A 17,328-nucleotide genomic window follows, 5' to 3' on the forward strand; every position below is an offset into this window, starting at 1 on the left:
GCTATAAGTAGTCATGTGAATTTGGTATTCGTTTGATATTTTGATGCGTTGTATGTTGCTTTTCCTCTAGTGCCATTATGTGAACGTCGAATACATAACACTTCACCATTATTTGGGCCTAGAGGAAGGCATTGGGAAGTAATAAGTAGATGATGCGTTGCTAGAGTGACAGAAGCTTAAACCCTAGTTTAATGCTATGGTTAGACTTCGTCTTAATTCTTCTTTCGTAGTTGCGGATGCTTACGCGAGGGGTTAATCATAAGTGGGATGTTTGTCAAAGTAAGGGCAGCACCCAAGCACTGGTCCACCCACATATCAAACTATCGAAGTAACGAACGTGCATCATATGAACATGATGAAAACTAGCTTGACAGAAATTCCTATGTGTCCTCGGGAGCGCTTTACCTCCTATAAGAGTTTGTCCAGGCTTGTCCCTTGCTACAAAAGGGATTGGGATACTTTGCTGCACCTTTTTTACTATTGTTACTTGCTACTTTCTTCGAAGTATCTTATCACACAACTATCTGTTACCGATAATTTCAGTGCCTCCACAGAATACCTTGCTGTAAACCACTTGTGAGTTCCTTCTGCTCCTCGTTGGGTTTGACACTCTTACTTATCGAAAGGACTACGATAGATCCCCTACACTTGTGGGTCATCAGTTACTCATTTAAGTCAGAGAATAATGGTTGTTCTATTTATATGAGTAATATCTTTTATGGTCATGCACCCAATGTGAGGGGTTTGTTCATATTGAATCTCGATTGTGATGACACTCATATCCATAACATTGAGACCAAAAGATTTAGAGCTAACAATGATAGCGCCACTTTCTTGTGGCACTGCCGCTTAGGTCATATTGGTGTTAAGCGCATGAAGAAACTCCATGCTGATGGACTTTTGGAGTCACTTGATTTTGAATCACTTGACACCGCGAACCATGTCTCATGGGCAATATGACTAAGACTATGTTCTCTAGAACAATGGAGCGTGCAAGTGACTTGTTGGAGATCATGCATACTGATGTGTGCGGACCAATGAGCATAGAGGCACGAGGTGGATATCATTATTTTCTCACCTTCACTGACGATTTGAGTAGGTATGGCTATATCTACTTGATGATGCACACGTCTGAAACGTTTGAAAAGTTCAAACAATTTCAGAGTGAAGTTGAAAATCACAGTAGCAAGAAGATCAAGTTCCTACGATATGATCGAGGAGGTGAATATCTGAGTTACGAGTTTGGTGCTCATTTAAGACAATGTGGAATTGTTTCAGAGATGACACCGCCTGAAACACCACAGCGTAATGGTGTGTCCGAACATCGTAATCGTACTTTATTCGATATGGTGTGTTCTATGATGTATCTTACCGATTTGCCATTATCATTTTGGGGCTATGCATTGGAGACAGCTGCATTCACTTTAAATAGGGCACCATGAAAATCCATTGAGATGACACCATATGAGCTATGGTATGGCAAGAAGCCAAAGTTGTCGTTTCTTAAAGTTTGGGGATGTGATGCTTATGTCAAAAAGCTTCAGCCTGAAAAGCCGGCACCCAAAGCGGAAAAGTGTGTCTTCATAGGTTACTCAAAGGAGACAGTTGGGTATACTTTCTATCTCAGATCCGAGGGCAAAGTGTTTGTCACTAAGAACGGACCTTTTCTTGAGAAAGAGTTTCTCTCAAAAGAGTTGAGTGGGAGGAAGGTAGAACTTGATGAGGTTGCAAAACCTTTGCTTCAACAAGATGGTGGCGCATGATAGAAATAAATTTCTGTCGAGGCGACACCAGTTGAAGAGGAAGCTAATGATGATGGTCATGAAGCTTCAGATCAAGTTACTGTCGGACCATGCAGGTCGACAAGAGCACGTACTCCTCTAGAGTGGTACGGGAATCCTATCTTGTCGATCATGTTGTTGGACAACAATGAGCCTGCGAATTATGGAGAAGCAATGGTGGGCCCAGATTCCAACATATGGTTAGAACCCATGAAATACGAGATAGGATCTATGTATGAAAACAAAGTATGGACTTTGGAAGTATTACCTGAAGGTCGCAAGGCTATTCAGAACAAATGGATCTTTAATAAGAAGACGGACGCGGACGGTAATGTGACCGTTTATAAAGCTCGACTTGTGGCAAAGGTTTTTTTACAAGTTCAAAGAGTTGACTACGATGAGACATTCTCACCCGTAGCGATGCTTAAGCCCGTCCGAATCATGTTAGCAATGACTGCATTTTTTGATTATGAAATCTGGCAGATGGATGTCAAAACAACATTCCTTAATGGGTTTCTTAAGGAAGAGTTGTGTATGATGCAACCCGAAGGTTTTGTGGATCCAGAGAATGCTGACAAAGTGTGCAAGCTCCAGCGATCCATTTATGGACTGGTGCAAGCATCTCGGAGTTGGAATCAACGCTTTGATGAGGTGATCAAGGCATTTGGGTTTATACAAGTTTTTGGAGAAGCTTGTATTTACAAGAAAGTGAGTGGGAGTTCTATAGCATTTCTAATATTATATGTGGATGACATATTGCTGATTGGAAACAATGTTGAGTTACTCGATGGCGTAAAGGATTACTTGAATAAAAGTTTTTCAATGAAGGACCTAGGCGAAGCTGCTTACATATTGGGCATAAAGATCTATAGAGATAGGTCAAGGCGCCTAATAGCTTTTTCACAAAGCACATACATTGATTAAGTTTTAAATAAGTTCAAAATGGAACAATCCAAGAAGGGGTTCTTGCCCGTGTTACAAGGTATAAAGTTGAGTAAGACTCAACGTCCAGTAACTGCAGAAGATAGAGAAAATATGAGTGTCGTCCCCTATGCTAGGGTCTATCATGTATGCAATGCTGTGCACAAGACCGGATGTCAGCCTGGCCATAAGTATGGGAGGCAGGTTTCAGAGTGATCCAGGAGTGGAACACTGGGCGGCGGTCAAGAATATTCTGAAGTACCTGAAAAGGACTAAGGAAATGTTTCTCATTTATGGAGGTGACGAAGACATCGTCATAAATGCTTACGTCGATGCAAGCTTTGACACTGATCCAGATGACTCTAAATCTCAAACGGATACATATTTATTCTTAATAGGGGTGTGGTAAGCTGGTGCAGTTCCAAGTAAAGCGTCGTAGATGATTGTACATGCGAAGCAGAGTACATAGCTGCCTCAGAGGCGGCTAAGGAGGGTTTCTGGATGAAGCAGATCATGTCAGATCTTGGAGTAGTGCCAAGTGCACTGGACCCAATCAATCTCTTATGTGACAACACTGGTGCCATTGCTCTAGCCAAGGAACCAAGGTTTCATAAGAGGACCAGACACATAAAGCGACGCTTCAACGCTATTCGCGATTACATCAAGGAGGAGTACATAAGTATTTGCAAAGTGCACACGTATCTGAATGTTGCAGATCCGCTAACTAAACCTATTCCACGTGTTGGGGAACGTCGCATGGGAAACAAAAATTTTCCTACGCGCACGAAGACCTATCATGGTGATGTCCATCTACGAGAGGGGATGAGTGATCTACGTACCCTTGTAGACCGTACAGCAGAAGCGTTAGGGAACGCGGTTGATGTAGTGGAACGTCCTCACGTCCCTCGATCCGCCCCGCGAACAATCCCGCGATCAGTCCCACGATCTAATGCCGAACGGACGGCACCTCCGCGTTCAGCACACGTACAGCTCGACGATGATCTCCGCCTTCTTGATCCAGCAAGAGAGACGGAGAGGTAGAAGAGTTCTCCGGCAGCATGACGGCGCTCCGGAGGTTGGTGATGACCTTGTCTCAGCAGGGCTCCGCCCGAGCTCCGCAGAAACGCGATCTAGAGGAAAAACCGTGGAGGTATGTGGTCGGGCTGCCGTGGAAAAGTCGTCTCAAATCAGCCCTAATACCTCAGTATATATAGGAGGGAGGGGGAGGGAAGAGGCAGCCTCAAACCCTCAAGGCTTGGCCGAAATTGGAGGTGGAGGAGTCCTACTGCAATCCTACTTGGAGTAGGATTCCACCTTCCCACTTGGAAACTCTTTCCACCTTGTGTTTTTTCCTTCTCAAACCTTATGGGCCTTAGTGGGAACTTATTCCAGCCCACTAGGGGCTGGTTTATCTCTTCCCATAGCCCATGAGACCCCTTGGGGCGTGACACCCCTCCCGATGGTCCCCGGCACCCCTCCCAGCACTCCCGGTACACTACCGATGAGCCCGAAACTTTCCCGGTGACCAAAACAGGACTTCCTATATATCAATCTTTACCTCCGGACCATTCCGGAGCTCCTCGTGACATCCTGGATCTCATCCGGGACTCCGAACAACATTCGGTAACCAACCATATAACTCAAATACGCATAAAACAACGTCGAACCTTAAGTGTGCAGACCCTGCGGGTTCGAGAACTATGTAGACATGACCCGAGAGACTCCTCGATCAATATCCAATAGCGGGACCTGGATGCCCATATTGGATCCTACACATTCTACGAAGATCTTATCGTTTGAACCTCAGTGCCAAGGATTCATATAATCCCGTATGTCATTCCCTTTGTCCTTCGGTATGTTACTTGCCCGAGATTCGATCGTCAGTATCCGCATACCTATTTCAATCTCGTTTACCGGCAAGTCTCTTTACTCGTTCCGTAATACAAGATCCCGCAACTTACGCTAAGTCACATTGCTTGCAAGGCTTGTGTGTGATGTTGTATTACCGAGTGGGCCCCGAGATACCTCTCCGTCACACGGAGTGACAAATCCCAGTCTTGATCCATACTAACTCAACTAACACCTTCGGAGATACCTGTAGAGCATCTTTATAGTCACCCAGTTACGTTGCGACGTTTGATACACACAAAGCATTCCTCCGGTGTTAGTGAATTATATGATCTCATGGTCATAGGAATAAATACTTGACACGCAGAAAACAGTAGCAACAAAATGACACGATCAACATGCTACGTCTATTAGTTTGGGTCTAGTCCATCACATGATTCTCCTAATGATGTGATCCCGTTATCAAGGGACAACACTTGCCTATGGCCAGGAAACCTTGACCATCTTTGATCAACGAGCTAGTCAACTAGAGGCTTACTAAGGACAGTGTTTTGTCTATGTATCCACACAAGTATTGTGTTTCCAATCAATACAATTATAGCATGGATAATAAACGATTATCATGAACTAAGAAATATAATAATAACTAATTTATTATTGCCTCTAGGGCATATTTCCAACACCACGAGCAAAGCATGAACAACACCAGAAGTGTATGGGTGTTAGATTTATTACATTGTAAATCACATAGAGATGTGAGGCTAAATTATTGACTCTAGTGCAAGTGGGAGACTGTTGGAAATATGCCCTAGAGGCAATAATAAAATAGTTATTATTATATTTCACGTTTCAAGATAATCGTTTATTATCCATGCTATAATTGTATTGAATGGAAACATAAATGCATGTGTGGATATATAGAGAAAACAATGTCCCTAGTGAGTCTCTAATTGACTAGCCTGTTGGTCAAGGATAGTTAAGGTTTCCTAGCCATAGACAAGTGTTGTCACTTGATGACGGGATCACATCATTCGGAGAATGATGTGATGGACAAGACCCAAACTATAAATGTAGCATATGATCGTGTCATTTTGTTGCCATTGTTTCCTGCATGTCAAGTATACATTCCTATGACCATGAGATCATGTAACTCACTGACAGTGGAGGAATGCCTTGTGTGTATCAAACGTCGCAACGTTACTGGTTGACTATAAAGGTGCTCTACAGGTATCTCCGAAGGTGTCCGTTGAGTTAACATGGATCGAGACTGGGATTTGTCACTCCATGTGACGGAGAGGTATCTCGGGGCCCACTCGGTAATACAACATCACAAACAAGCCTTGCAAGCAATGTGACTAAAGAGTTAGCCACGTGATCTTGTATTACGGAACGAGTAAAGAGACTTGCCGGTAACGATATTGAAATAGGTATGGCGATACGGACGATCGAATCTCGGGCAAGTAACATACCGAAGGACAAAGGGAATGATATACGGGATTGTGTGAATCCTTGACATAGAGGTTCAACCGATAAGATCTTCGTAGAATATGTAGGATCCAATATGGCCGTCCAGGTCCCGCTATTGGATATTGGTCGGAGAGTGTCTCGGTCATGTCTACATAGTTCTCGAACCCGCAGGGTCTGCACACTTAAGGTTCGGTGACGTTTTCGGTATAGTTGAATTATTGATATGTCGGTAACCGAATGTTTTTCGGAGTCCCGGATGAGATCCCGGACGTCACGAGTGTCTCCGGAATGGTCCGGAAACGAAGATTGATATATAGGATTGTTGTATTTGGCTTCCGGAAAGATTTCGGGCATTGCCGGCAAAGTACCGGGAGTGACGAATGGGTTCCGCGGTTTTACCGGGAGGGGCCACCCACCCGGGAGAGGACCTAATAGGCCCATGGGTGGCGCACCAGCCCTTAGTGGGCTGGTGAGGCCAGCCCAATAAGCCTATTTCGTCCAAGGCAAAAAAAGGAAAAAAAGAAGAAAAGGAAGGAGGTGGAGAAGAAGGAAAGGACTCCTGCACCAAACCAAATTGGAGGAGGAGACCTTCCTCCTTGGCTCGGCCGAGCCCTCCTACTTGGAGTAGGAGGCAAGGCAGCCTCCCTCTTGTTCCTCCTATATATATAGTGGAGGTTTGAGAGGGTTTTTGCACCTCAAGCCTTTGGTCAAACCTCTCTCCCTCCACTACTTCGTGACACATCGTAGCTAGATTGGTACGGCACGAGAAGCCCCGTCGGAGTAACTCCACCATCATCATCGCCACGCCGTCGTGCTATCGGAGAATTCACCTACCTCTTCGTCTCTCTTGTTGGATCAAGAAGACGGAGATCGTCATCGAGCTGTACGTGTGCTGAACGCGGAGGTGCCGTCTGTTCGGTGCTAGATCGGGACGGATCGTGGGACGGCGGCGATTTGGAGCGCGAAGACATTCCACTACATCAACTGCGTTTCTTAACGCTTCCCGCTTAGCGATCTACAAGGGTATGTAGATCCAATCTTTCTCTCGTAGATGTTCATCACCATGATAGGTCTTCATGTGTGTAGGAATTTTTTTTGTTTTCCATGCAACGTTCCCCAACATAGACTTGAGGTGTTTTGTAGGTGGTGGTTCGTGTTGCAACTACAAAAAATTGATCACCGTAGCAAGATCTTCCTCTTTTTTTTTTCTTTTTGTCTTTTAGCTGTGTGCATCGGTAATGTCTTTACAGAGGCTAAGTGTAATTGGTATCTCCGTGATATTAATATATTCTCCTTGTCGTAAATCCTGCGAACCTCCGACGGTGATTGTTGATGTTTTTGCCTTTTGCCATGATTGTTCTTTTTTTGTGGGGGTTCTTTGTGCAAAGTGCTGTATCAGTTGTTCTTTGGAATCCTAGCTATGTGTGGGTTTGTAACTCTGATTATGAATGAATGCAGCGTGGTTTACGTAAAAAAAAACTAAATGAACAAGAAAACGAAAATCTTAAACCAACTGGAGCAGTAGTTCGAATGGGGTTTGACCTTGGCGCGAGACATCATCCCACACGGAGGGAGGTCGACGGCGCCGGGACGGCCCGTGCATCGCTCCCTGGCGGCCTGGATCCACGCAGTGCAAAAGGCAATGACGGAAAAGAAAAGGCAGGGGAGAAGACCTCTAGTAGCTAGCTAGCTCATGATACGGAGAATTTATTTGACATCCATCGATCACCAATCGCACCGCTAAAGCATAAACCCGGCCGCGCTCCCACCCCATGCATGCATGCATGGACCACCAGGCTGCTGCAGTGCCCACACATGAGCTGCCTCTCCACGCCTGCATACATGCGTGTGGAGGAATCACAGCGCGTTGGAATGTCACCGCTAGCTACAGAGAGAGAGAGAGAGAGTCTCACAGTGCTGCCGCCTTAATTTCTCAGTTCCAAGTACTCCTATATGCACCGCCTACCTACTGTGCAGAAGGACATTGGATTTTTTTTTCATCCTGAAAAACCTTCGATCTCATCGTCATGTCATGGCAGTTCAAATGTCATGACAGCATAAATAACACATAGATAGTAAATATTACATTCATATACATAGACCACCTAGTGACAGTTACAAATATTCGAGTGAGCCGAAGACGCACCGTCATCACCCCCCCCCCCCCCCTCCCTCCCTCTCCCCCTTCCCCGGAGGTGGACCAAACTTATTGTGGTGGATAGTCAAGAAGTCGTCGTGCCAAGACCTCATAAAACCATCGCACTAGTGTGGCAACCTTCATCGATGCAAAGAAGTATAGATCAAAGAATCCGATCTATAGACGTGTGAACGAAAACTTGATCCAAGCAGATCCACCGAAGTCCATCATCGACTGAATCCTGCGAGATCAGCAGGAGACACACCCCCACACGCCGTTCGACAACACCAGACACATCACCGGAACGATGGCTAGGCGAAGGAATCTTATTACATTTTCAGGAAGCCGTCAATGCCTCGTCTTTCTAAATAGGACACATACCCTAAACAAACTTACAAAAAAAAACTAAATTCAAAACAAGATCCGTCCCGTTGGCATGGGACAGGGTCAACCGTGCCTCCATGGTCCTAGGGCCACCGGAGATGAGGCAGATCAGTGGCGAGGCAGAGGTACTCTACCCTTTTTTCTTTCTTTATTTGTCGGAGAGGAGACAGTGGTTGCGTTGCTTTGGAGAGAACATTGGATGAACTCCCTCAAATATATTACTTTAGGAGTAACGTTGGATCAATACGAAATATGAAAGGAAAACATTTCCCGTTTTCTTGAGGAAAACGCGAAAGATACGTTGCGAAAAAGACCGGATCAAGAAACCCAGGGCGACGAGCCGACCAGGATGCACAATCCACAAACGAGAGATGGAAGCACCCATCTCAATCACAGGAGCGGTAGCCGCCCAAAGTTGTTCTCATCCTGGCTGGTCATTTTCCCGTCTTTAACTCCCTTTGTTGGTGACCACTTCTTCCCAAAAGGTCACTGGTGCCGTTTCTCGATCGAGTGCCCATCCACTGGTTCCCCGGCCGGCCTGCCTGCCTGCCCAAGTGACCATCCACGAAAATCAATTAGCATAGTCTCCTTTTGTCCCACCCGGCCGGCCTATCATACATGAATTTTGTTTGGCAAAATTCATCTAAAAATCCTTCAACTCAAAGGACCTACTTAAGTGGATTAATAAATAACATAAGAGGTGGTAGGAACCAAGTTGTTTTCTTCTATAGTTCAACCGTGATGCGTGACGGCTCTAGCTACTAGTTTAATCATCCAATGTATGTTCTTGGATCTTGCAAGAATTCCAGCTCTCATGACTAACAAGTCTGTCGACCTAGCTAAAGCAACAAAGGCACGCATCACATCAGTAGGAACACTACGTGTTCCTAGTCCATTATATTCTCCTTTTGTGTTTTTTTCCTATCATCTTGAGTAATGGAATTCAATTACCACGTTGATGCAATTTTTACAAGCTAATTAAAGTGGAACGTTCTACATTCCATTAAAAAGTTACAGTTAATCTGTTTTAGATCATATATATATATATATATATATACAGCAGTATGCCATGATATTCCATGTATAAATATACCGGCATGATTTAAGCAATTATACATTTTTTTCAGGGAATCATATATCACCAAAAGGTTTCATCATATCAAATCAATACATGTACATATGTGTACCACTGTACTATCGAGCCACTACACTAGCTACTAGCCATGCATTATTAGCAAGTTAATCATCGATACTCCAGTTCAATCTAACTAACCAGGATCATTAAGCAAAGCCTCCACTCCAGTATATATCGATGGTGCAAACTCCACTCTTATCCCCTCTCGCTCCCACCTACTTGCGCACCCCCAAATTGCTCGCCTTTCCTCAGCCATCTGCTTGCCCTAGCTAGCTAGCTCGCCGGCCTGCCGCTGCAGTGCGCACACGCGCGCTATGCGGGCAATAGGCACGGCGAGGGAGAGCCGGCAGCCATGAGCAGAGACATCGACGAAGGAAGCGTTTCGGCGGCGACAGCAGGAGGAGGAGGAGGGGAAGTGGGTGGCGAGCCGGCGGCCGGCGTCGGCGACGAGGCAGCCGTCGACTCGCACGAGAACGACCTGGTGATGCCGGGGTTCCGGTTCCACCCGACGGAGGAGGAGCTCATCGAGTTCTACCTCCGGCGCAAGGTGGAGGGCCGGCGCTTCAACGTCGAGCTCATCACCTTCCTCGACCTCTACCGCTTTGACCCATGGGAGCTCCCCGGTAATTAAATACTGACACACACATGCAGCACCGCTTAGCTCAAATTAATCCTTGTACACTGGGGTCCTGATTAATTTCTTGGTGTTAGTAGCAATGGCGGTGATTGGGGAGAAGGAGTGGTTCTTCTACGTGCCCCGGGACCGCAAGTACCGGAACGGCGACCGGCCGAACCGGGTGACGGCGTCGGGGTACTGGAAGGCGACGGGGGCAGACAGGATGATCCGCGGCGAAAACAGCCGGCCCATCGGCCTCAAGAAGACGCTCGTCTTCTACTCCGGCAAGGCCCCCAAGGGCGTCCGCAGCAGCTGGATCATGAACGAGTATCGCCTCCCGCCGCCCACCACCGACGCCGATCTCTTCTACAAGGTAATAATTGCTCCGATCGAGCGAGAGAAATTAGACTAGCTAGGGTTTTGGAATTTGAAGGCCAGAATTAAAATCAGGAAATTCCTAATTTCTTCATTGGTATTGCCTTGCAAATTCATGGGCAGCTAGCTAAATATCATGCTGGTGTTCATGCTGTTAATCATTAATTTGATCTGCTTTTTGTTCACTGCTAGCTTTTTTGTTGGTTGGCATGATTTACATGAACATGTGACATGCCTTTTCTCTCTTTCTTTTCAGATCTAAGAGCTTAGGGCTCGCTTTTTGCTCGTTCTTTTTGGCATACATATGGACATGTACAAACGCTACCATGTTGAGTTCAGAATTCCTCTTATAGCTAGCTAGATACCACTTGCATGTCCTCCAGATTCTTCAGATTAACTATTTGCATGTCCAAAGCTATACAGTCAATTTAGTTCCCCTTTGCTCAAATATTCAGATCCAAACTTAATTGAAGCAATTAATTCCCCTCCCCTATTCATATGAAAAGCATGCATCCTGTTTCTCAGTCCGCACTCCATTTACTGCATCCTATGTCACCTAGTGTATCACGTACTACTCGTGTAAGATCTTTGGTAATTTCCTTTAGCTTTGACATGACATCTCATGGTAAGTTTTGAATTCCTTAATTTTCAGCTTGCTTATGTGATTTATCCGAAGTTTCACAAAATGTCTCATGCATGCAGTCCGAGATCTCGCTCTGTCGCGTGTACAAGCGCTCAGGCATCGACGACGGCCACGGGCGGCCCTCCTCCAGCAACGTCCAAGCGGCCTCGGCGAGACCGGGCACCTCACGCATTATTATTCCGCCGGCTGGCCAGCAGGTGTCATCACCGTCGGCCACGCCGCTGTCACCGACACAGCAGCCCAGCTTCCACGGCCTAGTCGGCCAGGGGGAGTGCTCGTCGGCGCCGCTACCAGCCATCATGGACCAGGGCACCCAACACAATAATGCCCCGCAGCTGCACCAGCCGCCGCCACCTCCTCCCCCGAGGCCGAGCGCCTATGCGTCGGCGATGAGCTCAACAATGTCGGTTGCGCCGGCCGAGAGGGCCTGCACGTACTCGCTTATGGCCCTGGCAGACGCGCCCATGATGGGCAGCAGTTCCACGGCGGGGGACGAGCTGAGCCGGCTGGTGGGCCACAGCCAGGCCTACCCTAACCACCCGGCCGTCGGCAGCCACTTCCTCCCCTCACCATCATCGTCACAAATTCCGCCCCTCGGAGAGATGCCGGTGTCGCCGGCTGACAAGCTTTGGGATTGGATCCACCCTGACACCACAGGAAGCAGGGACTACGGCAGTTCTAGTTTTAAATGACTCCAAAACCAAGTAAATGCAGGCTTGAGAGAGCAGGTTGCATTGCATATGCCGATGGGCGGTGGCAATATGCATAATTTGTAGGTTTTCACAGCCGCAGTTAACTCTGAAAACCCTCAACCTAGACTTTATATTATACCCTTTCATCACTCTACAGCAAGTGGTATATGATTCAGAACTAAATTAAGATAAGATATATAGCACTGATGTTGTAAGCACAAGTTGGTGTTCAGTCAGTCTTAATGTTCAGCTTCATGTCTTAGTTAACTCCACCCGGCCCGATGTGTTTAACAGCAAATGAGGCTAGTTTACTTTGGTGAATGGGGTGATCACCCAAAATCTAAGCCTCCGGCAGTTGTTTCTACTGCAGCATTTCATCTGCATGGCACATGAAATAATGTCTGCATGATTGGAGGGAGACCGTTGCAGCAGGGCTTGTTTCTTTCTGCATGAGTGGGGGGAAGACTTGCAGGCGCGGTAGGTGTCAGATAAGGCGAGGATTAACTGGCGTGTGCATGGAATAATCCATGTGATTATTGCTCTTGCTCTTTTGCATAGTGGTGTTTTGCACATTGCTGTGAGCTATTGGCTGCAAAAGGTAAGGATACATATGCCGCATGCATATTATGCATGCATGCATGCATGGTTAGAGTTCGTCTGTGCTGAAGTGCATGTGCCGGATGGCCAGGCAAGAATGACTAGGCGGGATGCCTGTCGATTTGTTTGTATCTGCTATTTGATTGATGGAGAAGACGATCTATACTGGCAAATTATGGTGTAAAGACTAGCTAGCTACTCCCTCCGTTCCTAAATATAAGTCTTTAAAAAAATTTCATTAAAGGACTACATACGGATGTATATGGACATACTTTAGAATATAGATTCACACATTTTGCTCCGTATGTAGACTACTAGCAAAATATCTTAAAAGACTTATATTTAAAAACGGAGGGAGTAGTTGGTAATTTTGTTGTTGTACATACATGCAGCTGGATGCAATAGCTACGTTTCGGCTGGTTTCGCTCTCCGCACTCTATGATGTTTAGGATGTAAAAGCACATGTGATTAATTTAGTAGTACCAGTTTGATAGTTCGGGTGTTTCTAATTTGTTTTTGTGTCAAAAACCTAAAAAGCAGGGGTTCAATCGGGGTAAAGAACTTGTGCTTTTATTCTTGAAAGTGTGGACTGAATTAGGATTCGGACGTTAAAAATGTTTCCAAATATTACTCTCTCCGTTTGTCTTTGCTTCGCATGTAAAGATTTGTTTGAAATCAAATTATACAAAATTTAACTAGATTTATATAAAAGACAATCAACATCTGTAATACTAAAGTTATATGGTATGCAAATTAATTCATGATGCACTTGGTGATATTGATTTTATGTTGTGAATATTGATATTTGTTTTTATAAAGTTGATCAAACTTTACAAAGTTTGACTTCGATCAAATTTTATGTATGCAAATTAAAAGAAATGGAGGGAGTAGTTAATTAGTATTGCTAGCTAGCCAGTATGCACTAGAGCATCTATATACAACCGGACTTATCAGATATGACTCTCTAAATGCCCGTGGACAAATCCGGTCAGTGACCGGACATGTCTTTTATTTTTCCGTTCATGCAATCACATTCTTTATTTTTTTTCTTATATGTCCGATCACTTGTATGTGATTGATGGAGAAGAAGAGAGAGAGAAAATAGAATGAATAAAGAAATAGAAAAGATGGTCCGGGTGGGGCCGGATCCTACATGATGGACTAATCGGACGTGTCCGGGCGCGTTGGCGAGTCCTCGTATCCTCCCTATATTTGTCCACAATATGAGGGTTCACGAAAAGTCCGGACGTATATAAATGATATGAGAGATCCGATTGAATTGCTTTTTTCTCTCTCTTTTCTGTCGAGTCACTCATCGGACGCGGCTGCGGGCGTATGAGAGCAACTCTAGCAGACCCCGCATCCCGCTTCGACCCGGAAAATAACCGTCAAAATGCGGGTCGGGACGGAAAAACCTGTCCGATCAGACCCCGTATACCACCTCGGCCTGCAAATATTTTTGCGGGGCGCGGCAAAATCTCGACCCCAACCCGCGTATTCGCGAGTTTCCCCCTCGTCGTTGCGGTGCCCTGCATATAAACGGAAGCGGTTGGTGCGAGGGACATTTCAGCCCGCATGGGGTTCTGAAAAAGCATATTCCATGAATATGCTTTTTTATGGGTCCATTATGCAGGATGGCCGTGTGCGCCGGCCCGCAAAAACGTTTTTCCGCGAACTACAAACACGTTTTGCGGGCCGAACGGATGCGAGGTCTGTCAGAGTTGCATTGTTTGAGGCGTCCAGTTGTAAATGATTTTAGGGGTACAACATTAGGAGCACAATAGGACGATTCAGGAAAGCTGTAGTCACGCAGGACAGAAGTTTCAGAGAAGGCATGATATTGCTTCGAACAATCATGAGCGAGCAATTAAGCTGGTCCAGCTTCGAGCCGGTCTATGGCATACATTTTGCCAGATGTTAGTGTTACTATGATGACGAGCACCACGCCGCATTTGCATTTCCTGTAGGCCGGCCCACTGCGTCCATGATCACACGCCCCTTCACTTATACCCCATCGCAAAGATGATAACCGCAATCAGATGCGCAACATCAGCAAATTAACTTGCGACTTTGGAGGGGGGTTCAGGCGTGTGTGCATATCTATGCCGGAAAACAGCTGGAGTTGGACGGCAACGACAAAATTGTTCACAAAAAAGAGTGCAAATTGCGGGGAGATGAACCGAGGGTGGTTAGGGCATATTCAACGGTAACCTGCAAATTTTTTCCACATCTGTCTGCACACAAGGAAAATCAGTCCGCGGATCCGAATGTAGGACGACCACATCCAATCAGAGTTTTAAATTGCCGACTATTATTAGCTATAGCTGCCGCTATTGCTATTTCTGCAGTGTCAAACTATTTTGCTTTCCTTTACAATCTTACTGCTATAGCCTCAAATAGCTCAGCTATAGACCCAAATAGCTCAATGGAAAAGCCCGGCGCTAAATCCAATAGCCGGCAATTTGAAACCTTGCATCCAATGCTATCTGCATACATTTTGACTACAACTCGAACTAACCGAATGAAATTCGTGCAAGCATGACCGGATTTCGTGCAAACATGATGGATTTCATACAAATACGGCGGATTTCATTACATTTCGAACATCTAGAACAAAAAGAACCTGTGAACCTATCATATGAAGGCGGCACCCGATGTCCAAGCCCGCGTGGTCCTCCATCCGCCATCTCCATGAGCACCCACAATAAGACAGATGAAGTGAAGGTTCGGTATCCGGCGAGGAAGAGTAGAACACGGGAGACGGACTGGCCCACATGGGACACAAGGCACCGCAATCTCCCGTGGCCTACTCATCACTCGGAGGAGTCTGCTCCCTGTCCGTTGTCGGTACGTGAGGTCCACGAGGGAAATGGTGGTGCCTTGGCTGTTGTTGTCCCACCGGGCCACCTGATGGTTCGTCGGTGGCGCGTAGGAGACGGAGATGGCGTTGTTCTCCTCCGCGATCGCCTATAACTACGTCTCCGCGGAGGCCACTTCTTGGCAAGCGGCAGCTTGAGCGCGGATGGCATCTTAGATGGCACGCTGCTCCGCAATAAAGTTTGGGTTCATCATGGTCATGGCCGCCAGGGCCTCCTAGCTCGTGCGCTCGTCGTTGATCTGTCCCAACGAGAGCCGATGTTGCTACAGCGCCCGCTCTAACACCGACGTAGTGCGCTTGCGCTTTTTCCATGGTGTAGCCGGAGTGAATAGGAGGCACGGGAGCCAGGGCGTTGTCATCGGAGCCCTTCTTCATTGTTGTGTCATCGTCATCGTCGTGAGAGACCTCGGGCGACTGGTCGGCAAGCCGACCTCGATCCGTCTGGCACGATGGCTCTGCCAGACGACGATAAAGGAAGCCACCTCGTGCTTCATCTCACGGGAAAGCATGTCCCACATAGGTTCGCCGCCTGCAGTCATGACAGATGTGGTGCAAGGAGGAGGTTTTGAAGGGGATGTGTTGTTTTGTGGAGATATCCGGGTGTGGCCGCCCTTAACTATTGGATTCCAGTGAGGCCAGACGTGAATGCGGGATACCGAAGTGGTTTTTTTGGTCAAGAGCCTGCTTTATGTCGACATACGGATGGAGGGGACATTAAACGAGCGTGGTAGATATCCATCCCCTCTAGTCATGCATCTCCTGCATTGGACATGCACGAACACCGGAGACATGTCGCGGGCGGCGCCCTCGGCCGGCGAGCCGCCTCAATGCATGCGCTAGTGAAAGGCCACGTCCACTCTTTAATGGGAAGCAACCACTCTACAACGGCATGAATGCGGGCAGCTGGCGCTGGACAGGAAGCGCGCGCGGGAGGGGGAAGGGGTTTTGGTCGGCCAGGGCAGTCAGAATCAGGCGAAGTAGCGGCCCGGACTCCCGCAAAGCTTCCCCATGTTTTTTCTAGTTTCATGGAGAAATCACACCTGGACCGCACCGCAGACCGATACAGGACTGCGTTTCATGGCTTGTGCGGTCCGAACGGCTGCGGGAGGTTTGCAGGTCCACCTTGGAGATGCCCTTAGACTAGCATGTGGGTCCATGGCGGTAGTTGGACCATTCGTTCTGTAGTCCATGATGGCATCTCCAAGGCGAACCCACAAACCACTCGCATACATCAGGACCGCGCGGTCCGGACGTGATTTGCCACCCAACGCGGGTGTGTATTGATCCGCCGAACGATAGAGACCTATTTTCTGAGGTAAGCTCGAGACAAATGTGGGGGCTTTGCGGGAGTTCGGACAGCACACGTAGGACTCCCACACCCCCGGACCACCCAAAACCCTTTCCGGACCCTGCGCCTCCATCCTCCTCGTTTTCTCTTACTTATTTCTCTCTTGCCTTCGCTGCCGCTCCACCACCCCAGCCGCCACGCCACACCCTATCAGAATTCTACGTCTCCATTACCTCCAGCGTTCCAACCGGGATCCACCTTGCTTTTCCTCCATCATCGTTCAAATCCTCTCCTTCAACCACACCGCCAGGTACCATCTGCTAGTCGTATACTCACCATGCCTGGTAAATGTTCGATGAATTGTTGTTGCTAAAATAGTTTTCACTTCTTCTTTCTAGTGATGGATTCCGATTTGGACTACATATATGAGCACTATGTTGAGTCGTCCGACGGCTCATCCGGCGTGGAGGACTACGCGGATGAGACGATGATGATGCAGGCAATCCTTGAAGACGTGAAGCATGGAGAGGAGCACATTCTTAATTTGAAGCAATCAATCATGGGTC

At 47.0% G+C, this 17,328-nt stretch overlaps 1 protein-coding gene across 1 annotated transcript; it reads left to right on the plus strand.

Annotated features, from left to right (window-relative positions):
- Window positions 1-9,864: 9,864 nt before the first annotated feature.
- On the plus strand, window positions 9,865-12,271 carry LOC123412862 (NAC domain-containing protein 35-like). Its single transcript, XM_045105811.1, has 3 exons — window positions 9,865-10,296; window positions 10,388-10,662; window positions 11,367-12,271. Exons 1-3 carry the CDS (start codon window positions 10,026-10,028, stop codon window positions 11,997-11,999), a joined length of 1,179 nt encoding a protein of 392 aa, XP_044961746.1. The 5' UTR covers window positions 9,865-10,025; the 3' UTR covers window positions 12,000-12,271.
- The last annotated feature ends 5,057 nt before the right edge of the window (window positions 12,272-17,328 follow it).

The sequence above is a fragment of the Hordeum vulgare genome, chromosome 1H, assembly GCF_904849725.1.
Source record: "Hordeum vulgare subsp. vulgare chromosome 1H, MorexV3_pseudomolecules_assembly, whole genome shotgun sequence".
Taxonomy (NCBI): domain Eukaryota; kingdom Viridiplantae; phylum Streptophyta; class Magnoliopsida; order Poales; family Poaceae; genus Hordeum; species Hordeum vulgare.

What these genes read in the sequence shown, in the direction of transcription:
- LOC123412862 (XM_045105811.1), top strand. Translation starts at nt 10,026, where the DNA reads ATGAGCAGAGACATCGACGAAGGAAGCGTTTCGGCGGCGACAGCAGGA. An exon ending in TGACCCATGGGAGCTCCCCG is followed by an intron (nt 10,297 to 10,387) that starts GTAATTAAATAC and finishes TGGTGTTAGTAG; the next exon opens with CAATGGCGGTGATTGGGGAG. An exon ending in ACGCCGATCTCTTCTACAAG is followed by an intron (nt 10,663 to 11,366) that starts GTAATAATTGCT and finishes TCATGCATGCAG; the next exon opens with TCCGAGATCTCGCTCTGTCG.